This window comes from Aotus nancymaae, unplaced genomic scaffold (assembly GCF_030222135.1).
Source record: "Aotus nancymaae isolate 86718 unplaced genomic scaffold, 86718_ANA_hifiasm-v0.15.2.pri h1tg000049l, whole genome shotgun sequence".
In the NCBI taxonomy this organism is placed as follows: domain Eukaryota; kingdom Metazoa; phylum Chordata; class Mammalia; order Primates; family Aotidae; genus Aotus; species Aotus nancymaae.
The window spans coordinates 25980313-26003874 of NW_026988463.1; the positions used below are offsets into that span (position 1 = coordinate 25980313).

At 46.7% G+C, this 23562-nt stretch overlaps 1 protein-coding gene across 3 annotated transcripts in view; it reads right to left on the reverse strand.

Annotated features, from left to right (window-relative positions):
- The window catches only part of GSG1L (GSG1 like), a 271431-nt gene that overhangs the window by 158294 nt on the left and 89575 nt on the right, over nt 1-23562 (reverse strand). For all 3 annotated transcript variants that reach the window (XM_064362883.1, XM_064362882.1, XM_021672327.2), the window contains exon 2: nt 12547-12594. In XM_064362883.1, the coding sequence (XP_064218953.1) occupies nt 12547-12594 (48 nt within the window). The remainder of the gene's footprint in view (nt 1-12546; nt 12595-23562) is intronic.

Here is a 23562-nt window from a genome sequence, read left to right on the forward strand (position 1 = left end):
GAGGAGCATACGCAAAGGCACAGAGGCATGAGCGGTAATGGAGAGTTCGGGGGAAATGGATGTGTGCAGAGAATTAGGACTGGAGCACAGGATTCATGTAGGAAGCAGGGGCTGAAAAGGCAGACAAGAACTAGACAGTGATGGGTCATGAATGCCAGGTTTTGAGCGCCATGCAGAGGTTTTCAGCAGGAGCCTGATGTAACTGGATTTTCATTTTAGAAAGATAATTTGGAATTCGGCATAGGAAATATTTTTCTTTCCTTTTTAACAATGTATATAACACACATACAGAAAAAATGCGTATATCTTAAGTGTGCAGCTTGGTGAACTTCCATTAAACTGAACGCACACACATAATTAGCCCTCAGATCAAGAGACAGAACGCTGCCAGCTGCCAAGCCCTCTGCGAGTTCCCTTTCAGTGACACCGTCTCTTCAAGTGCAACCACTGCCGTGACTTCTAACAATACAGATGCGGCTTCTGCATTTTCCAGTTTTCCACGAATGGAATCATATGGAATGCATTCTTTTGAATGTGGCTTCTTTTACTTCACATCCATGTCATGAGCAGTCCTATTCGTTTTTTTGTTTTTTTTTTCTTTTTCTTTTAGAGACAGAGTCTCACTCTGTCATCCAGTCTGGAGTGCAGCATGCCTATAGCTCACTGCAGCCTCTATCTCCTGGGCTCAAGTGATCCTCCTGCCTCAGACTCCCAAGTAGCTGGGAGTACAGGTGTGTGCCACCACACTGGGCTAATTTTAAAATTTTTTGTAGAGACAGGGTCTTTCTGTATTGCCCAAGGTGGTCTCAAATTCCTGGCCTCAAGCAATCTTCCCACTTTGGCCTCCCAAAGCACTAGGATAACAGGTGTGAGCCACCATGCCTGGCTGTACATTGCTTATTCTCACTGCTGTATAGTATTCCATCATGTGTGTGGATGGGCATTGAAGAATGGATTTTAAGCAGCACAGACCAGAGTCTGGGAGGCCAACTGAGAGATTATTGTCATGGCAGGAGGGATGTGATGGGAAGCAGAAAGAGGCTGTGGCAGTGGAGATAGAGAAGAGGCACTGATGCAAAAGATATTTAGGAGACAGGCTGTGCATGATGGCTCATGCTTGTAATCCCAGCACTTTGGGAGGCCAAGGCTGGCAGATCGCTTGAGGTCAGAAGTTCAAGACCAGCCTGGCCAACATGGTAAAATCCCGTCTTTAGTAAAAATACAAAAATTAGCCAGGCATGGTGGTGCATGCCTGTAGTCCCAACTACTTGGGAGGCTGAGGCGGGAGAATGGCTGGAACCTGGGAGACAGAGGCTGCAGTGAGCCAAGATCACACCACTGCACTCCAGCCTAGGCGACAGAGCAAGATTCCATCTCAAAAAACAAATGAACAAACAGAGATATTTATGAAACAAAAGCAACTGAACTTGTCAAATAATTGAATTCAGAAAGAGTTAAGGATGACCTTCTGGTTCCTGGCTTGGGAATCAGAGTAGATAATGGTGAAGATGGGACAATGGATAAAGAAGGGTCAAGTGTTTTCTATTGTGGACCAGCTGAGTTTGCAGTCTCTGGGGGCCCTCAGGAGGAAGTGTCCAAGGAGGCAGTTGGAGGTGGAATCTTGTGCTCAGGAGAGAGACTTGGGTTTACAAAGTCAGACCTGGGATTGAACTTACGGCTCAACCAAAGCCTAATCTCTGCTCTTTCAACACCAACACTCATGACAGTTGAGGAAGAACAAAGTCATAAATCCTCAGAACAAAGAGGATATGAGAGGAGATAACAGAAAAAAAAGGATGGCAGCAACATTTTAAAAGCTAGAAATTTCATGGCTAGGTAGTTAATGACTTAGCAGATCGGAGAAGGCCGGGAATTGACTCCCTGCATGGAGGAAGCCACAGAGGAAACTTCAGAAAACCCTTGGAATAGAGGCACCAGGCCCAGCTGAGCTTCATACCAAAAACCAAGAATTAAGTGAAAGTCTACATATGTGCCACTGAGATGCCCCTCAGGCCCCCACTCCCTATTTCATTCCCAGAATGCTGGTGGCTGAGTTTATTAAAACACTGGAAATGGGAGGGTTCCTCTTTGGGAAGCTGATCAGTGCAAGAGAAAAAGCCTGGTGACAGTGGGTATGGGTTGACCAGATGAACTTTTTCTTTTGTTTCATTTTGTTCTTGCAACAGCGTCTTGCTCTGTCACCCAGGTTGGAGTGCAGTAGTGCAATCCTAGCTCATTGCAGCCTTGACCCCTACCAGCTCAAGTGATCCTCCCACTTCAGCCTTCTGAGTAGCTCGGAATGCAGGTGCATACCACCATGTCCAGCTAATTTTATTTTTAAATTTTTTGTAGGGATGAGGGTCTCACTATGTTACCCAGGCTGGTCTGGAACTCCTGACCTCAAGCACTCCTCCTGCCTCAGCTTCCCAAAGTGCTGGGATCATAGACATTAGCCACCGTGCCTGGCCCAGATGAACTTTTGGATGAGGGGTTTATAGCCCAGATGACTGGCCATTATTCTCCCCATCTCCACTGCACCTTGAGCTTCAAAATAGTAAGTATGCACCTCACTCTTAAACCCGAGCATCAGCCAGGCACAGTAACTCACGCCTGTAATCCTAGCACTTTGGGAGGCCGAGGTGGGCAGATCACCTGATGTTGGGAATTCGAGACCATCCTGACCAACATGGAGAAACTCCACCTCTACTAAAAATACAAAATTAGCCAGACATGATGGCGCATGCCTGTAATCCCAGCTATTCCGGATGCTGAGGCGGGATAATCACTTGAACCCGGGAGGTGGAGGTTGCAGTGAGCTGAGATCACACCATTGCACTCCAGCCTGGGCAACAAGAGTGAAACTCTGTCTCAAAAAAAAAAAAAAAAAAAGAACAACTGTTGGTTTAGGAAAACAATATAAAAGACAGGGGTAGTAATTAAAATAAAATAGGCAAAGGAACTTGGAAGAAACAGAGACATTAAAGGGTACAGAAGCAAACTTAAAAAAAATTAATGTCCTCAGAGAAATATGAGAAGATATTGTGTCCATAAAACAAAGCAGGAGACTATAAAAAAGAACATTCCTGTAACAAGAAAAAGCTCTTAAAATTAAAACTATGACTGCAGAAAGTTTAAAAGTAGACTGACTGAAAGATAAAAATTGAATAAATATCTCAGGAATAAATAAAAATGAAAATGGAAAATAAAAAATGAGAACAGAAAATAAGATATTAAAAGCTTCCAGGCAGGGGAAAAATCAAATCACACAAAAGCATCAGAGTAACATTGAACTTCTCAGCAACACTGGAGGCTGGAAGACAAGGGAGCAGCCAATGCTTCCCAAATTCTGTGGGAAAATTATTTCCAACCTAAAATTTTATGCCCAGAAAAACATTTAGTCAAGGGTGATGGAGAAATAAAGACAACATGAGACATGAAGGGTCTCAACCATGCTCCCTTTCTCAGGAAGTTACTGGAAGACATTTTTCCCCAAAATGAGGAATTAACCCAGAAAGACTATTTGGGATTCAGGAAGCAGTGGACTCAACATGAGAGAGGGGAGGAAACTTCAAAATAACGGTAAAAGGGTCTTCCAGAATAACAGCCTTAGATAATCATTGAGTCAGAATGGGGTTGGAGGTCAAAAGACTCCATAGGAAAAGAAGGGAAGGGGAAGGGGAAGGGGAAGGGGAAAGGGAAGGGGAAGGGGAAAGGGAAGGGGAAGGGGAGGGGGGGAAGGGGAAGAAAAGGGAGGAGAGGGGAGGGGAGGGGAGGGGAAGGAAGGGGAAGGGAAGGGAAAAGGAAAAGAAGGGAAGGGGAAAGGAAGGGAAAGGAGGGGAAAGTAAAGGAAAGGAAAGGAAAGGAAAGGAAAAAGGAGGGAGGGTTATAACGATTAGCCAGTTGTCTTTGAAGACATAGAGAGAACATTTACATGTTTGCCAACAACTTCCAAAAAGGATGAACAGTTTCCTTTCGAAACTAGAAAGTTTAATGATAGTTGGCTAATATGGAAGGTTTCATGATAATTAATAGTTAACTATTTTTAACCAGCAAGTTGGCCAAAGGCTGTGCATATAAAATAGTTCTTTGATCTCAGAGCAGGAAGAAGTAATAGACCATTTAGCAGCGTGATGCTAACCAGGTTATAAATAAATACTCTCCAAGTGGGCGTTGGACATATAAAATTTAAAATAAAAAAGAAGAAGAAAATAAAAAATAAATAAATAAATACTCAGATATTTAGGTCACTTTGGGAGAAATAAAGATCCTGACAATGACCAGAGGAGATCTTGACAAGCAAATTAATGAGTCTCACACTCATGACCAGAAATCCAGCCAGGCTGGTTCCAGCGGCCACCCATCCTTGAGACCTGTGGTCAGGTCCAGGTGTGGTCACTTAAATTACTGATCAGCAAACATTCACTCCAAACGTTCCACCCATACATCCGTGTGAATTGTATACGTCTTGCCCCATTGATACTGGACTTGGCCGTGGAACTGGCTGTGTTGGCCAATGAATGGTATGTTGGTGGATATGATCTAAACAAAGGTTTAAAATATGCTTGCGCAATTGGCTCCCCATCTTGCATTTCTGTCATTACCATGAGAAAAGCTCCACCAAGCTTGTTTAAAAGAGCGTGGCACCTCCTCCCCTCTCTTTCTCACTCTCTCTCTTACCATGTGACATGTCTGCTCCCCCTCCATCTTTCACCATGAGTAAAAGCTTCCCGAAGCCTCATCAGAAGCCAAGCAGATGCTGGCGCTGTGCTTGTACAGCCTGCAAGAACTGTGAGCCAAATAAACCTCTTTATTTATAACTTACCCAGCCTCAGGTACTTATAGCAAATGCAACATGGACTACCATGTATTGACATGCATTTAAATCCAGCTCTCTAGTAGGCTACCCTCTCTACCTGAGCAGACACAAGTGGGGCAGATTGAATCCAGCCTATATCCTGGAACCAAGCCTTTCTACACTAGCTAAACCCAAGAAAACCCACAGACATGTAAGCAAAAAAAAAAAAAAAGAACTTCGTGAATGCCACTGAGTTGTGTGATGGTTCATTACATAACATTATTGTGGGTCTCATTGACCAATGAATGTACCAGGTTTTAAGATCATCCTGTGGGTCACAATTATTTGGTAGGAGACTCTTGCCCTAGTGAATAAATGACTGAGGTTTTAAGAGACAAAGGACGCCTTAAGGAGAAAGACAAGGAAGTATGAGAAACTTCTCTGCATGTTCAGTATCAAGTTCGCAACATCAGCTGGGAGCAGTGGCTCACAACTATAATCCCAGCACTTTGAGAGGCCAAGGTGGTGATCACCTGAGGTTAGGAGTTCAAGACCAGCTTAGCCATCATGACAAAACCCTTATTTTGTATTCTGTACTAAAAATACAAAACAGCTGAGTGTGGTGGTGCACGCCTGCAGTCCCAGCTACTCAGGAGGCTGAGGCAGGAGAGTCACTTGAACTCAGGAAGCAGAGATTGCAGTGAGCCAAGATCATGCCACTGCATTCCAGCCTGGGCAACAGAGCAAGACTCCACCTCAAAGAAAAAAGAAGTTCGCAACTTGGAGGCATTGCTGTTGATCTGCATTCATACATTTTATCTTCATAAGTTGCTCGGGCATCTTTGATTCATTTCTTCTTCTCTGCGTGGCACAATCTGCTATACAGACCTTTGTTAGAGTGCTAATTATACTGTCTTGCCAGTGGTACTCCAGTGCTGGGCTAGGACTTGGAGGCACAGAGGTAAATAAGAAATTTTGCTACCCACCAAGGACCCAGGGCTTGTGAGGCAGAGAGAGATGTGCACACCTCACTGTTATTCAGCTACAATATGATACAGAATGCTCAAGTGCATTTCTGATCCAAACAAAGGTGTAAATGCACAAGCATATTTTAAACGTTTGTTTGGATCATCTAGAGAGCCGGGTTTAAATGCATGTCAATACACGATAGCACATGTTGCATTGCTATAAGTACCTGAGGCTGGGTAATTTGTAAAGAAAAGAGGTTTATTTGGCTCACAGTTCTTGCAGGCTGTACAAGCACAGCACCAGCATCTGCTTGGCTTCTGGTGAGGCTTCAGGAAGCTTTTACTCATGGCGAAAGATGGAGGGGGAGCAGACATGTCACATGGCGAGAGAGTGTGAGAGGGTAGGAGGTGCCACGCTCTTTTAAACAACCAGCTCCAGTGAGAACTAATACAGTGAGAACTCATTACCTAGGGGAAGGCACCAAGCCACCCCCATAACCCAAACACTTCCCACTGGGCCCTACCATATATATGTGGTCTCATGGTTCCTGGCAAACAGCTGCTAAAACCCTTGAAACTTCTGGAGTGATGAGAGTGCCTTACATGTGCTAATGAGATGGCTGGTGGTTGGGGTTTCCTAGATAGCTTCAGGATGGGGTGCTCTTGCCCAGGTGCAGTGGCTCACGCCGGTAATCCCAAAACCTTGGGAGGCTGAGGCTGGAGGACTGCTTGAGTCCAGGGGTTTGAGATCAGCCTGGGCAACATGGCGAAACCCCGTCTCTCCAAAAAATACAAAAACATTAGCCAGGCATGGTAGCACACGCCTGTAGTCCCAGCTACCGCTGGGAGGCTGAGGTGGGAAAATCACCTGACTCTGGGAAGCTGAGGCTGCAGTGCGCTGTGATAGCGCCACTGCACTCCAGCCTTCAGCCTGGGCGACAGAGTGAGGCCCTGTCTCAAGAAAAAATAGAAGTAGGGTGCACAGACAGAATTAGAGGGTTGGGACTCTCAGGCCTACCCACAACCTCCAGGGAGAAGAGAGGGGCTAAAGTTGACATCAGTGGCCAGTGATGTAATCAATCATTTCTGTATAATGAAGTCTCCATAAAACCCAAAGGGTGGGAATCAGGCGGCTTCTGGGTAGATGAACATATGAAGGTGCTAGAGAAGGCATGGCAGCTCCGTGCCCCTTCCACAGCCGCACCTTGTCCACACATCTCTCCCATCCAGCTGTTCATCTACTTCCTCCATCACAAACCAGCAAACATAAGTAAACTGTTTCCCTGAGTTCTCTGAGCCACCCCAGCAAATGTACTGAACCAAGGAGACGAGGGGTGTGGAAACTCCAATTTATAGCCAGTCAGTCAGAAGCACAGGTCATAACCTGGGATTTGCAATTGGCACTGGAAGTGGGGGTCAGTCCTGTGGGACTAAGCCCTTAACCTGCAGGAGTGGATGCTGCCTCCAGGTGGAATGTCAGAATTCAACTGAATTAGAAGATACCTGGCTGGTACCCACTAGAGACCCGCTTGGTGTATGGGAGGGAATCCCCAAGCATCTGGCGTCAGAAGTGTTGTGTTGAATAGACTGTGAAATTAAGAAAAACACGTTGGTTTTTCCTATCCTTCATAATAATATTTAGAATTGGCTGGGCGCAGTGGCTCATGCCTGTAATCCCAGCATTTTGACAGGCCAAGGTGGGGCGGATCACATGAGGTCAGGAGTTCGAGACCAACCTGACCAACATGGAGAAACCCCGTCTCTACTAAAAATACAAAAAAGTAACCAGGCGTGGAGGTGCATGCCTGTAATCCCAGCTACTCAGGAGGCTGAGGCAGAAGCATCGCTTGAACCTGGGAGGCGGAGGCTGCGGTGAGCCGAGATTGCGCCATTCCATTCCAGCCTGGGCAACAAGAGTGAAAGTCCATCTCAAAAAATAACAATAATAATAACATTTAGAATCAAGATTCACTTTCCATTCATTCGACAAGCATTTTGGAGCACTTCATGTACCAGGCATTGCTCTAAGCACTGGGGATATGGTGAATCCTGAATGCAAGACAAAGTCCCTGCCCTCATGGAGCTGACAGTCTATTAGGAGAAATGATCACTGGTCAAGTAGCCACTGGATAAATAATGTGATTTCACAGAGGAATAAGTGATGTGAAGGCAATTAAACAAATGAAGGGAGGCCGGGTGCTGTGGATCGTACCTATAATCCCAGCACTTTGGGATGCCAGGCAGGTGGATCATCTGAGGTCAGGAATTTGAGATCAGCCAGGCCAACATGGTGAAACCCTGTCTCTATTAAAAATGCAAAAATTAGTCGTGTGTGGTGGCAAGCGCCTGTAATCCCAGCTACTGGGGAGGCTGAGGCAGGAGAATTGCTTAACCCAGGAGGTGGAGGTTGCAGTGAGCCGAGATCGTACCACTGCACTCCAGCCTGGGTGACAGAGTGAGACTCTGTCTCAAAATAGGAAAGAAAACAAGCGACGGGGTGGAGAGGGGCTTGGCAGGAGGAGCGGGAGCACTGGAGAGGATCTTCCAGGAAGGCCTCCCTGAAGAGGCCGCATTTCAACCCTGAACAATAAGAAGGGACCAGCCATGCAGAGAACAGATGGAACTGTGTTCGGGAGCTGGGAACAGATGGTGCAAAGGCCCTGAGGCACACACCAGCGTGGCTGATTCAAGGAGCAGCACAGATTTTGGAGAGCTGAGGTATGGGAGTCAGGGGCAAACATGGCAGGAGATGAGATCCTAGGTACAAGGCCAGGTCACACAGTATTCTGTAGGCCACAGTGAGGACACCAAGTGGGAGGGAAGGCACGGGAGTGTTTTAAACAAGGGAGTCACATGGTATGACATATGATTTAAAAAGATCATTTGGGGCTGGGCATGGTGGCCCACAACTGTAATCTCAGCGTTTTAGGAGGCCAAGGTGGGAGGATCACTTGAGGTCAGGAGTTCGAGACCAGCCTGGCCAACATGATGAAACTCCATGTCTACTAATAATACAAAAAAGAAAAACATTAGCCAGGTGTGGTGGTGCACACCTGTAATCCCAGCTACTCAGGAGGCTGAGGCAGGAGAATTGCTTGAACCCGGGAGGTGGAGGTTGCAGTGAGCTGAGATCATGCCACTGCACTCCAGCCTGGGCAACAGAATGAAACTGTCTCGAAAGAAAGAGAGGAAGAGAGGAAGGAAGGAAGGGAGGGAGGGAAGGATGGAGGGAAAGAGAGAGAGAGAGAAAGAGAAAGAAAGAAAGAAGGAAGGAAGGAAAGAAAGAAGGAAAGAAAAAGGGAGGGAGGGAAGGAAGGAAGGAAGGAAAAAAAATGATCATTTGGGCATCAGGCATGGGGCGTGGTAGCTCACACCTTTAGTCCCAGCTACTCGGGAGGCTGAGGCAGAAGGATTGCTTGAGCCCAAGAATTAGAGGCTGCAGTGAGCTACAGATTGGGCACTACGGATTGGGCAACAGAGCAAGACCCCATCTCAAAATAAGAAATAAAGATCATTCGGGATACCAAGTAAATCATGGGGCAAGAATGAAAGGAGGCAACCACTTACAAGATTGCGGCAGGAATCCAGATAAGAGATGGCTGTAGCTTAGGCTAGCATAAAACAAAAAAGACGTTTCCCACGTGAAAACACAAAACTAGAATAGTCAGGGAAACAAAGAAAAATGTGTGATGCTATGTTAAGAAGCTGATGACGGACAAATATTTTGCCAGGAGGGAGAGGGCAGGTAAGCAGGGACAAGAGGGTACTGGAGAAAACGGGAATGAGGAAGTAGCATTTGAGAAGGGCCTTGAAATCTTGAAACGGTGCCTGCCAGGTGGGAGGAGCTGGAGGCAGGAAGGGAAGCGCTCACTGGACCTCAGCTGATAAAGAGGGATGGGTATCCCCCAGGCCTCAGAAGCCCTCAGCTTTTCAGCAGGAGAACCAGGCATTTAAGAGCCAGGCTGTTCAGGTTCAAAATCCAGTTACTCACTTCCCAGCTGTATGATCACCCCATGCCTCAGTTTCCTCACCTGTAAAATGGGGATTACGGGAGCCAATGTGTGCAAAGTTCTCAGATGCACCTGCCACACAGTCAGTACTATATGAAGGCCAGTCAGTGACAGCGTCGTGATTATCATATGTGGCGAACCAGAAAGACACCAGGAGGGAGGTCCCAGAGGGAGCCGGTGCAGGAGCCATAACATAGGGAAAGAGTATCCCTTGGGTGAGAACACAGCTGGATGCAGACATCCAACCCCGCACTCCCAGCGTGGCTGGGACAAGTCTGTTATCTCGCTGCCCTCGGGCTCCTCTGTGAAATAGAGAAGATGTATGTGCAGGGAGAAAATGGACGGGTCTGAGGGTGCCACATTACTGTGGGTGTCTACTGGAAGGGCTGGACCTGGATATATGGGGAGAGGCCACACGGGCTGCCTTGGACCAAACCCTGCCGACCCCAAGCGAGAGCTACAGTGTTTGAGAGACAGCGAGTACATGAAAATCGCTCAGCCCCTCAGTGGCAAACCCAGCCCATTCAGCCTCCTTGTAAACATTTTTATATACACAGCCGGAAGGTTCTCAGTGTGGCTGCCAAACCTTAAAAGTAAAACCACAAGGCCAGTAAAACACAAAGATACAACCTCTCTGGGGCTCTTGTAAAAGAAGCAAAATAAAGACCTGACGCTTTCTGGGAGGGTCACAGGCCACCCACCTGCCACCGTACACAGACACGCACACACACACGTGCTCACGTCCACACATGCACTCATACCAGCACACAACCCGTGTGTGCGCACCCTAGGCACACATGGGCACACGAGGCACCTGCACTCTGTGTACGCATGTGGACACCTCATGCCCGCGTTCACACACGCTCACCCAGCTCATCCACAGGCACGCAAGCACACTCACAGGAGCAGCCGCTCGTGCACACGCACCCTCACCCTCACCCGTGACACATGCACACACACATGTGCACACACACAGGCCCTGCTTCCTGGAAGTCAGCTTTGGAGCAAAGTTGACCCAGAGCTCCAAGGCCTTGGGAATTATGGGATGTACATCCCAGAGGGCTGCCGACAACGGAGAGGTGTCAAGCACGGGCCTGGATTTCACCCGGCTCTGCCCATCATGAGGTGTGAGACTTCAGTGACTTAGTATCCCTAAGCCTTGGTTTCCTCATCTGTCAGGTGGGAGTGAGATGGGCAGCCCCTTCCTCACGGGGTTGTGGGGAGGTTTCTCAGTCGATGCTTGTAATGTGCTTGCCCCTGTATCCGGCACATAGTAACTGCTCAACAAACACGAGCCATGCCGTGGCCACATCATCGTGTTTCCCAGTGATTTCAACTTGGAAGCTGTGGCTCGAGCAGCCCATCCAACTGCTTTGGAGATGGCCGCATGTGGTCATTAAACAGGACACAGCCGTGGGGACATCAGGGAAATGGAGGAGGCAGTCCTGACTAGCAAGAGCATGCTGGGTGGGGTGGGGGAGTCCTTGTCTCTTTCTGGGAACTGAGGGCCCTGTGGGTTCCCTGTCTCTTGCCCCTCAACCTCACCAGCTGCCACTCGACTGGAGCACTCCAGGAAGATGGTGTCTGCAAAACAGCCTCCATGACACATGGTACCCTTCTGCCTCAGTTTCCCCTCCCCTGATTTCTAAGCCCAGAGCCCTCTCCTCATCTCCAGGCTACCTGAGGAGACATGCAACCATGTTTCTCCCTTGGCAGCCTTTCTCTTGGGTGGCAGGGTGTAGGCAGATGGGGAGGCAGCCATGCTCCCCAATGTCCCTGTGGCAGGCTCTCCTCCAGTGTCCATTCTCTTGTTCTTCCATAATAACAAAGCCCCTCACTTCCAGCTAGGCACAGCATTGCCCAGAATAAAGACCACACTTCCCAGCCTCCCTTCCAGCTGGGTGTGACCATATAACTAGTTCTGGTCAAGGAGATACATGCAGGTGTTGTGGGGTAACTTCTGGGAACCTTAGAGTCTGCCCTTCCTGCATCCTGCTGCCTGGAATGCAGATGCAATAGCTGGTGCTCTGGCAGCCATCTTAGACCATGAAGAGAAAGGCTGTGGGACAACAGAGAGGGTGGCAGGGGCCAGGATCCTGAGGACTTCATAGAGCAGAGCCACCTTGGATTGCCTACTTTCAAACTTTTATAAAGGAGATTAATTTCTCCATTGAAATCAGTTCTTACTAGCAGCCAGACCTAATCCTAACTGCTATCCCTCCACTCAAGCTGTGCCCTGCTGTTGATCATCCAGTCATTGCCTTACACAGCTCTGAACATCTCTGTGGGCTCAGAGCCTCTGCTGTCAGGCACTGAACACCAGTGAGCCCTCTCTGCACGGCGTCATCCAGTCTGACTGGCTCTCCCCACACCTGTGCCATGACAGAGGCCAGGTACTGGCTTCCCTCCCCCAAGGTCAAATCCTACAGCCAGAGGCAAACTCCAACACCGATCTTGCCTGAAGCAAATGTCCACACTCCCATCATCCCTCCCACAGTCAGTCCCAGAGTGCACTGGAAGGAATGGAAGGGTGGTATCGCTGAGGGCTACTCCATCAGACAGGGAGGACAGACAGTCCCCCTCCACCAGCCTCTCCCACTCTACTGAGAGCCCAAGACACTCGAGGCTTTGTAACAGGATATCTGGCTTCCAGGGCCCTGTTGGCCAGAGGTGCTGAAGGAGGCGCTATCACAGGGCTTTGGGGAGCACCAAGGAAGGAAAGATGTCCCCAGGGAGGGCGGAGCTGCCACAGCTGAGCTGGGGTCACACTCACCTTTCTCCGACGCCGGGGCCAGGTCAATGAAGCTGCGACATTTTTCACCTTTGAAAAGAAGAGAAAGGTTTTCAGAATGCGAGAGGGTACATGGGCTCCCGAGGTTTGCCTGCCCCTGTCCCATGAGTCCTGGAGCAAGCCAGTGTCTCTGACCCAAGCCCAGTGGCCTCTTTCTCCAGCCCTGATTCCTAGAAGCCCAACATCCCAGAAATGTGGATGGCAAAACCACTAACTCTCCCACCGCCTGACCCCATCCATCCAGGCCCATTTCTTCCACCTCCACAATAGCAACTGGGTCCCTTTCCACAGTCTCCCCCTGGAATCCACACTCCTCCTCACTGGCCTCCCCAGGCCTCCACTCTGGCCCCTCTCCAATTCATTCTTCATGCTATGGCTAGAGGGATCCTTGCAAAACACAGCTCTGATCATGCTCAACACACGCACACACACACTTACTCCTGTTTGAAACTCTTTGATGACTTCCCAAAGGAGAAAATTCAAATTCCCCTACGTGGACCCAGAACAGGCCATGATGGGCCTGTCCACCTGCTCCCCTCTCCCTCTGCCCCCGTTCCTTCTACACCCCTGTGCAGCCTCCCGCTATGGCTTTGCACATGCTGTTCCCTGCCAGGAACATACTCCTGCTGTTGTGACTCCCGCCATGGCTTCGCACATGCTGTTCCCTGCCTGGAACATACTCCTGCTGTTGTGACTCCCGCCGTGGCTTTGCACATGCTGTTCCCTGCCTGGAACATACTCCTGCTGTTGTGACTCCCGCCATGGCTTTGCACATGCTGTTCCCTGCCTGTAACATACTCCTGCTGTTGTAACTCTCACAGCACCTGGGTTTTCTATGGGGCCTGTGGTCACCCTCTGAGCCTGCCTTTGCGTGTGTGAGTCTCGGGTGCAAGTTAGTGGCACTGAGATGGTAACTCACTGAAAGAGAATGTGCTGACCACCAAGAACTGGAAGGGAGGATTTTAAAGAAAGAAAAGAAAGTGGCGTGCTAGAGTGGATGAATTTTGAACAAATTGATTTAAACTTTCTTGAATGTCACATTGTTTCCTCAAAGGCTAGAGGGAAATTTAATGTCCAGATCAGCATCCACAGCCACAGTGAGGCATCGGAGGGCCTTGGGTCATTTTGCCTTGATGAGCCCCTTCCTAAATAAAAACTGATCATTTAATTAAAAATTGTGATATTTATTGCAGCACTATCCACAAGGGCCAAGATTTGGAAGCATCCTAGCCATCAACGACAGATGAATGGATAAAGAAAATGTGGGACATACACACGATGAAGTACCATTCAGCCATGAAAAAGAATGAGACGCTGTCATTTGCAACAGCACAGATAGAACCGGAAGTCATTATGTTAAGTGCAAGAAACCAGGCACAGAAAGACAAACTTTGCATGTTCTCACTTATTTGTGGGATCTAAAAAACAAATCTCACGGACGTAGAGAGTAGAAGGATGGTTACCAGAGGCTGGGAAGGGTAGTAGGGGAATGAGGGGGCCGTGGGGATGCTTAATAGGTACAAAAAAAATAGAAAAAATGACTAAGACCTACTATTCACTAGCACAACAGGGTCCTGTAGTCAATAATAACTGTACATTTTAAAATAGCTAAGAGAGTGTAACTGGATTGTTTGCCTGTGTCAAAACATCTCATGTACCCCATAAATATATACACCTACTATGTATCCACAGAAATTAAATATTGTATTGTATCGTGCTGTATTTGAGACAAAGTCTCACTCTGTCACCCAGGTTAGAGTGCAATCTTGGCTCACTGCAACCTCCACCTCCTGAGTTTAAGCAATTATCCTGCCCCAGCCTCCTGAGTAGGTGGGATTACAGGAACCCACCACCATGCCCAGCTAATTTTTGTATTTTTAGTAGAGATGGGGTTTCTCCATGTTGGCCAGTGTGGTGTCGAACTCCCAACCTCAAGTGATCTGCCTCGGCCTCCCAAAGTGCTGGGATTACAGGCGTGAGCCACTGTGTCTTGCCAAAAATTTTAAATTTAAATAAAGTTTAATTTAATTTAAAAATTATTTTAAAATTATGTTTTGGGCCAGGCACAGTGGCTCACGCCTGTAATCCCAGCACTTTGGGAGGCCGAGGCAGGCGGATCATAAGGTCAAGAGATCAAGACCAGCCTGGCCAACATGGTGAAACCCCGTCTCTACTAAAAATACAAAAATTAGCCAAGCATGGCGGTGCACGCCCATAATCCCAGCTACTCAGGAGGCTAGGGCAGGAGTATCACTTGAACCCAGGGGGCGGAGGATGCAGTGAGCCGAGATCACACCACTGCACTCCAGCCTGGGCAACAGAGGGAGCCTCCATCTCAAAAAACAAAAAAAAGAATCAGAAGATCTGGCTGTGCTGAGCCCACAACCCTACACAGCAGTGACCACATGGAGCCGGGCAGCTGTGCCTCCTTCAGATAAGGCACCTGCAAGCTCTCGGGTTTGCCACAGTCCCCACACCCACCACTGCTCTGCCCCAGCCTCGCCTGAACCACCCAGGTGGCCCCTGCAATGCTAGATTGGATGAACTTTAGGATGAGTTTGCAACCCCTGGCTTCAGGATGTTACCGTTGATCCCAACAAAGACAAACTGGGTCAAAACGGAACCAATGTGGGTTGAGGAGTCAAAATGATCTAGAAGCTTTCAGCATTCTCATTTGTCTGCTCAGAGCTTCCTAAGTTCTCTGAGAAGGTCTCTTGAAGCCCCTTTGGGCTCCTGAACCTCCTGCCAGCCCCATATCATGCAAAGGCAGAGATGGAGGCAGTGGTGGGAGATGAGTCTGAGAAGGAAGACAGGGGTCAGATCACAAAGGGTCTTTAGTGTCGAGTCAAGGAGGTGCCTCCTCTCTTATTTATGTCACTCCTGAAGAATCATGAGGCCACACATGGGCGAATCCTGCTCTGTGGTTCCAGCATTCTGGCTTCGCCCACCGTGCTCTGTACTGAGATGGAGGACTCATGCTTTCCATTACAGACAAAGATGATAAGGCCCAGGGCAGCTGAGGGACCAGCCTGGGACACAGCATGTTAGAGATGCTGAGAGTATAACCCACTGAAAGAGATGTTTGCTGACAGCCAAGATCTATAAGGGAGGATTAAAATAAAAGTGTTGGCCAGCTGCAGTGGCTCATGCCTATAATCCCAGCACTTTTGGAGGCCGAGAGGGGAGGAACACTTGAGCCCAAGAGATCGAGACCAGCCTGGCCAATGTGGAAAAATTCCATCTCTGATTAAAAAATACAAAAATTAGCTGGGCATGGTGGCACATGCCTGTAGTCCCAGCTACTTGGGAGGCTGAGGCAGAAGAATCACTTGAACCTGGGAGGCAGAGGTTGCAGTGAGTTGAGATCAAGACACTGCACTCCAGCCTGGGCGACAGACCAAGACTCTGTCTCAAATAAATAAAATAAAATAAAAAGTGTTGTTTTGAGTGGATGGATTTTGGATGAATTGTTTTAAACTTTCTGTTATATTGCTGGAATGGAGGAGACGTAATGGCCAAATTCAGACCAACACCCAACGCCGCATTAAAATATTCGTTGGCCTCGCACACTTTTACCTATTAGGAGCCCTTCTTAAACTTAAAAACATAATAAGAGGCCGGGCATGGTGGCTTACGCCTGTAATCCCAGCACTTTGGGAGGCCAAGGCGGGCAGATCACGAGGTCAGGAGTTCGAGACCAGCCTGATCAACATGGTGAAACCCCATCTCTACTAAAAATACAAAAATTAGCTTGGTGTGGCGGCGGGCACCTGTAGTCTCAGCTACTCAGGAAGCTGAGGCAAGAGAATCGCTTGAACCCAGGAGGCAGAAGTTGCAGTGAGCCGAAATCATGCCATTGCACTCCAGCCTGGGTGACAGAGCAGAACTCCATCTCAAAAATAAAAATAAAAAAAATAAGAAGAATTCTATTTTATAACCACATCACATTGGCATAAAGATGAATATGTTAAGTATTAAACATTTTGTTCACCTAAAAGTTTATATTTTCATCTGATTTTAAAATAAATTAATTTTCTTTCTTTTTTGTTTATTTATTTATTTTTATTTTTAGAGATAAGTCTTGCTCTGTTGCCCGGGCTGGAATGCAGTGGCTCAATCAAAGCTCACTGCAGCCTCGAACTCCTGGGTTCAAGTGATCCTCCTGCCTCAGCCTCCTGAGTAGTTGAGACCACAGGCACACACCACCACATCTGGCTAGTTTTTTAAAATTTTTTTTGTAGAGATGGGATCTCACTCTGTCACCCAGGCTGTTCTCAGATTCCTGAGCTCAAGCAATTCTCCCGCCTCAGCCTCCCAAAGTGCCGGGATGACAGGCACGATCCACCAGGCCTGGCCCTAAAACATTTTCATAGGCCTGTAGAATTTTCATGGCCCTAAAACATTTTCATGGACCCAAGATTTTTACTGAAGTATTCTGGGTCCTCTGCTCTGTGCCTCCTGAGCCTGAGGAAGATGCTGGCCTCCTGCAGCAGGATCCCAGCTCTCACCAACAACTGGGCACTCAATAATATTTAACATTCATGTGCTAGGGATTTTGACTTTTCTTTAACAATTTTATTGAGATACAATTCACATGTTATGCAATTCATATGTTTAATGTATGCAATTCGGCTGGGCATGGTGGCTCATGCCTGTAATCCCAACACTTTGGGTGGCCAAGGCGGGTAGATTACTCGAGGTCAGGAGTTCAAGACCAGCCTGGCCAATATGGAGAAACCTCGTCTCTACTAAAAATACAAAAATTAGCTGGGCATGGTGGCACACACCTGTAATCGCAGCTACTCGGGAGGCTGAGGCAGGAGGATCACTTGAACCCAGGAGGCGGAGGTTGCAGTGAGCCGAGATCACGCCACTGCACTCCAGCCTAGGTGATAGGGTGAGACTCAGTCTCAAAATAAATAATAAATAATAAATAAATAAAATATAGTGTACAATTCAGTGGTTTTTAGTATACTGTTAGTGTATTCACAGGGCTGTGTGACCACCACTACAATCAATTTTAAAACACTTTCACCACCCTGAAAAGAAACCCATACCTATTAGCAGCCACTCATTTTCCCCAACCCTTCCAGCCCTAGGCAAGGGTTTATCGATTTTCTGTCTCTATAGATTCACCTAGTCTGGGCATTTCATGTAAATGGAACCATACAAGATTACATGATTCACATAAATGGAATCAGAACACACACAATGTGATCATACGATATGTGACATACCATTTCATACAAATGGAATGATATGATCATCCAATATAATCATACAAGAATATTTTGTGACTGCCCTCTTTTACTTAGAATAACGTGTTTAAGGACCAACCACCTTTGCAGCCTATGTTAGTAATGCATTTCTTTATATCACAGAATAATATTATGTTATGTGGATATACCACCTTTTATTTATCCACTCATCAGATAATGGATGTTTCAATTTGTTTCCACATGTTGGTTATTTATGAAAGTTCATGTACAAATTTTTGGGTGGACAAGTTTTTGTTTCTCTTGCGTCTATACCCAGGAATAGAATTGCTGGGTCATATGGTAACTCTATGTTTAACATTCTGAGAAACTGCTACATTTTTTTCCAAAGCATATGCACCATTCTATGGTCCCATCAGCAACATATGGGGGTTCCAGGTTCTCCACATCTTCACCAACACTTGCTATTGTTCATCTTTTTTTTTTTTTTAATGAGAAGCATCCTTGCCAGTGCCATGTGGAATCTCATTGTGGTTTTAATTTGCAATTTCTTAATGACTAATGATGTTTAGCATCTTTTCGTGTGCTGATTGGCCATTTCTATATCTTCTCTGCAGAAATATCTTCTCAGACCCTTTGCCCACTTTTTAATTGTGTCATCTGTCCTTTTATTATGGGTGGTGAGTTCTTTATATATTTTGCATACAAGTCCCTTATCAGATATCTGACTTGTAAATATTTTCTCTCACTGTGTGGCTTGACTTTTCACTTTCTTGATGACATCCTTTGAAGCAGAAAAGTTTTTAATTTTAATGATTCTCAATTTATCTATTTTTCTTTTGTTGCTTGTGCTTTTGTTGTCATATCTTTTTTTGTTGTTGTTAATTCAAAAATAGAGATGGGGTCTCACTATGTTGCCCAGGCTATCTCGAACTCTTGGGCTCAAGTGATCCTCCTGCCTCAGCCTCCTAAAATGCTGAGATTACAGGTATGAACCACCACACCTGGACTAGTGTCATATCTAAGAAGGTTTTGCTTTGTTCCAGATCATGAAGATGCACTCTTATTCTCTCTCCTAAGACTTTTGTAATTTTAACTCTTCTATTTATGTACCTTATCCATTTAGAGTTGATTTATGTGTATGGTGTATAAAAGGGGTCCAGCTTTATTCATTTGTCTCAGAAGCATTTGTTGAAAAACTATTCTTTCTCCATTGAATTGTCTTGGAACCCTTGCCAAAAATTAATTGACTATAAGTGCAAGTGTTTATTTTATACTCTCAGTTCTATTCAATTAATCTATATGTCTCTCCTTATACCAGTACTACACTATCTTGATTACTATAGCTTTGAAGTAAGTTTTGAAATTGGGAAGTGTGGGTTCTTCAACTTTGGCCTTTTTTTTTTTTTTTTGAGACGGAGTTTCGCTCTTGTTACCCAGGCTGGAGTGCAATGATGCGATCTCGGCTCACTGCAACCTCCGCCTCCTGGGTTCAGGCAATTCTCCTGCCTCAGCCTCCTGGGTAGCTGGGATTACAGGCACGCACCACTATGCCCAGCTAATTTTCTGTATTAGTAGAGACGGGGTTTCACCATGCTGACCAGGATGGTCTCGATCTCTTGACCTCGTGATCCACCCACCTCGGCCTCCCAAAGTGCTGGGATTACAGGCTTGAGCCACCACGCCTGGCCTGGCCTTTTTTAAAGATCATTTTGTCTATTCTGGGTCTCTTGCATTTTATATGAATTTTAGGATCACTGTGTGAATGTATTCAAAAAAGCAAGTTGGAATTTTGAAAGGGGAACAACATGAATCTGTAAGGGGACCAATTTGGGAAGTATTGCTATCTTAAAATATTAAATCTTCAAATCCATGAACATGGGATGTCTTTCCGTTTACTTAGATGGATTCAAATTTCTTTCAACAATGTTTTGTAGTTTTCAGACTATAGGTTTCACACTTATTTTGTTAAATTTATTCCTAAGTATTTTATTATTTTTGATGCTATTATGAGTGAAATTGTTTTCTAAATTTCATTTTTAGATTGTTCATCGCCAGTATATGGAAATATAATTAAATACTGTATATTGGTCTTGTAAACTGCAATCTTGCTGAGCTCATTTATTAATTCTAATAGTTTTAGTGGATTCTTAGAACTTGCTATATACAGAATCATGTCATCTGCGAATAGAGATCATTTTACTTCTTCCTTTCCAATCTTGATCTCTTTTATTTCTTTTTCTTACTTAACTGCTTTGGCTAAAACCTCCAATATCATATTAAATAGAAGTGGTAAGAGTGGACATCCTCATCTTGTCCCTGATCTTGGAGTGGATGCATTCATTTTTGTACCATAAAAATTGTGGTTAACTCTGGGTTTTTTATATATGCCCTTCGTCAGGTTGAGGAAGTTTCCTTCCATTTCTAGTTTGTTGATTGGCTTTATCATGAAAAGGTATTTGCCTTCTCTTTGGTCCCACAACAAACTTCAACGAGAATCTCCATTTTCAAGACAAGCAAACTGAGAGTCTGAATGTTCAGTGACTTGCCTAAGACCACACAGCCAGGGAGAGATGGAGCAAGACTCAACCCAGGTCTGTAGACTCCAAACTCCACACCCCAAAATCTTCCCAGCTCTCTGCTCCCATTGCTATGTCAGGATTTCCTACTAGAACCGGATGTTCCCACCATGGACAGCTGGGTAGGGGGCGGGGTCCTGAAAGAAATTCCCTAAGAATATACCTCCGTGGAGACAGAGAAAATCCACGAGGGGCTAAAATAAATGGCTCTCACACTTCTATTTCTGCTACATGGACAAGGCTAAACAGAAGATGTCTAAGCAGCGATTATCAAACTTAGCCCACGCTGCCCAGGCAGATCAAAGCTGGGGTTTAAGGAAAAGTCATAGAAATGACATGAAGAAGACAGGATACTTCCATGGCCAGAAGTCTAACAGCTGAAATTCACACACAGAAGAGATGTGTTTCCTCCAAATCCCTAGTCTCTGTGATGAAGATTATCTAAGGATTAATGAACGAGGTATTAAATGGCACCATATTGGCTTGCCGCTTTTAGAAGGGACCCATAAAATATCAAAATCAATGGCAAGTAAGTTTATATGTTTAGTTAAAGGATTTATTTTGGGTGTAAAACCTAAGACAGGTGCACTTCTCTCTCAATCACACCCACTTCAGACTGAGGCTTGACAATTAGATGGTAGAGCTGTGGCATGTTACCGCCACCTGATGGCAGCATACCTTTCGTGAACCATGGAACTTGAAAGCTGGGAAAAATCCTATTAGGTCAACCAAATTAAATGGTTCTCAACCCCAGAAACGTGAATCCCAGGCCTCACTCACAGAGATTCTGATTTAATTGGTCAGGGTGGGGCCCATATATTAGTAGAGTTTTAAAAGGTCCCAGGTGATTTTAATGTGCACTCAGGATAAGACTCACACTCCAATCTGACTTATTAAAAATATCCTTTCAACATTAGAAAAACAACAGTGAGTCATTTTAGCGATGGCTCATACGACGGCACTCCTTCGGGGGATGGCATTAATGGGGCAGAATAGCTCAGGGGCCAGGGGTCTGAGCTCTGGAATCAGCAGAGCTGGGTGCAAATGCTGGCTCTGTCACCTCCTGACATGTGAATCCCATCTTTCTGTGCCTTTATTTCCTTGTTGGTGAAATGGGCACAGCACCTGCAGGGGTCTTGTGAAGACTCAACATGGGCAAAGAGCTTAGATGCAGTGCCTGGAAAAGAGTGGGTGCCTAGGGCTGGGTGTGGTGGCTTACATCTATAATCCTAGCACTTTGGGAAGCCAAGGTGGGCGGATCATCTGAGGTCAGGAGTTCAAGACCAGCCTGGCCAACATGGTGAAATCTCGCCTCTACTAAAAAGACAAAACTTAGCCAGGCATGGTGGCGAGCGCCTATAATCCCAACTATTCAGGAGGTTGAAGCAGGAGAATCACTGGAACTCTGGAGACAGAGGTTGCAGTGAGCCAAGATCTTGCCACTGCACTCCAGCCTGGGTGACAGAGGGAGACTCTGTCTCAAAAAAAAAAAAAAAAAATGGGTGCTTAAGAGATGACTTTCATCATCACCACTCTCACCTACATGGGGGTCAGAGGAAACATGAGACACGGTCCTCTGCAGCCTACCTGTGGGAGACAGGAGTGGCGCGCAGGTACCATCAGAGACTAGCACATGGCCGAGGGTCATGCACTGGTTCAGAGCTCCCCACTGGGAGCAGCCTGGCTTCATCACTTACTTCATGTGTAACATCAACATGAACCTTTGATGCCTCAGTTTCCCTACCTCTAAAACCATGAAGATCACCAATGCTGGTGTTCCTATAATGTATATTAAAGGGTAGTTGGTAGGGCTTGTTGTCAACCACCAGGAGGTACAGCTGGGACAACTCAGGAGGTGGGAGTCCAGGATGCCTGTGGCAGCTGCAGGAATGCTCTGGACAACTTGGTGGGCCCTTGCTGGGTCATGGCCCTGTGTCTTCCATTGTCTCCTCCATGCCCATTGATGTTGCCTGGGAACCGCCTCATTTTTCCCTCTTGAAGATGCCCTTTCTCCCGTTACCCACTCCCCATCTGATTCCCTTTGAGCTGCTAAGATAGCCAAGGTGAATGGAGCTGGCATCTCCTGCCCCAGGAAGGAGACGCCTTAAATGCCCCTTGTATTCCCAGAAGAGAGTGATGTCTTCCTACTTCAGGGAAGGGACAGCAGAGGGAATTCATGCAGAAGGAAAGGGGGCCAGCAGATTCCAAGGGGAGAAGATGTTTGGGGATCCACGGCACCCTAAAAGATGTTTTTCTTGAAGGCAAAACGTCAAGGGAAAGCTGGACATTCCTTTCTTCAAGGAAAAACGTCACAGGGAAAGCTGGACTTTGGGGTCAGAGGTTATTAGCGCAGCCAAAATTTTGCACCCAGTGAGGGTCCCATGGCGCCCATGGGGCCAGAAAACCACCAGCCGTGGGGAGGTGAAGGGTAGGCAAAGATCAGAGTGTTCTGTCAAATGATCTGAAAACCTCATACAACCCAGGGCTAACAGGAAATCTCAAAAGCTGGAGATGAAATTTATGACTATCCCTGGGAGTAGAAGCTCAGAGTTCTATCCTAGTGGGTCTAGAGGAATACATTAATAGGGGATTCCTTGGCTAGAAGAAGGGGGAGTGCACGTTCATACCTACCACAGCCTAAAGAGAAGCCTCCTGTGTGAGTCCCCTCACCATTGCACACCATAGGGCACACAGACAGAACTTAAATCCCAGCCTCAACTCAAGGTCAGCAACTCAAGCCATCTCGATGACAGCAATGACTGAGGCGTGCCTGTGGGGACTGGGTGACCGGGAGAGGGTGTGCCCTGTTTAGATAGGGATGAACTGACATGGTAGACATCTGGGCAGTCAGGATCCCTGCAGGAAACAGATGGCACCTCCAAGGGGCTCGTTGAAGACCGAGGAGTGAAGAAATTATTTATAGAGGTGTGGACAGGCTTGAGGGGCTGGTAACCATGGGAAACCCAGGTCTGATAGGGCAAGGGAGGGGAAGGAGCCTGGAAGAGGTGAAGCCATAGAGGAGGAGCTGCTGCCAGGAGCTGAAGTCGAACCTAACAAGCCTCAGCATCAGAACTTAAGCATCTCTGGGCGGGGACTTCAGAATCGTTCTTTCTAACGAGTTCCCATGGGATGCTGACGCTGCCGGTCTGGGAACCACACTTTGAGAGCCGCTCCTTAGAGAAATGTAGTCACTGTCAAAACCT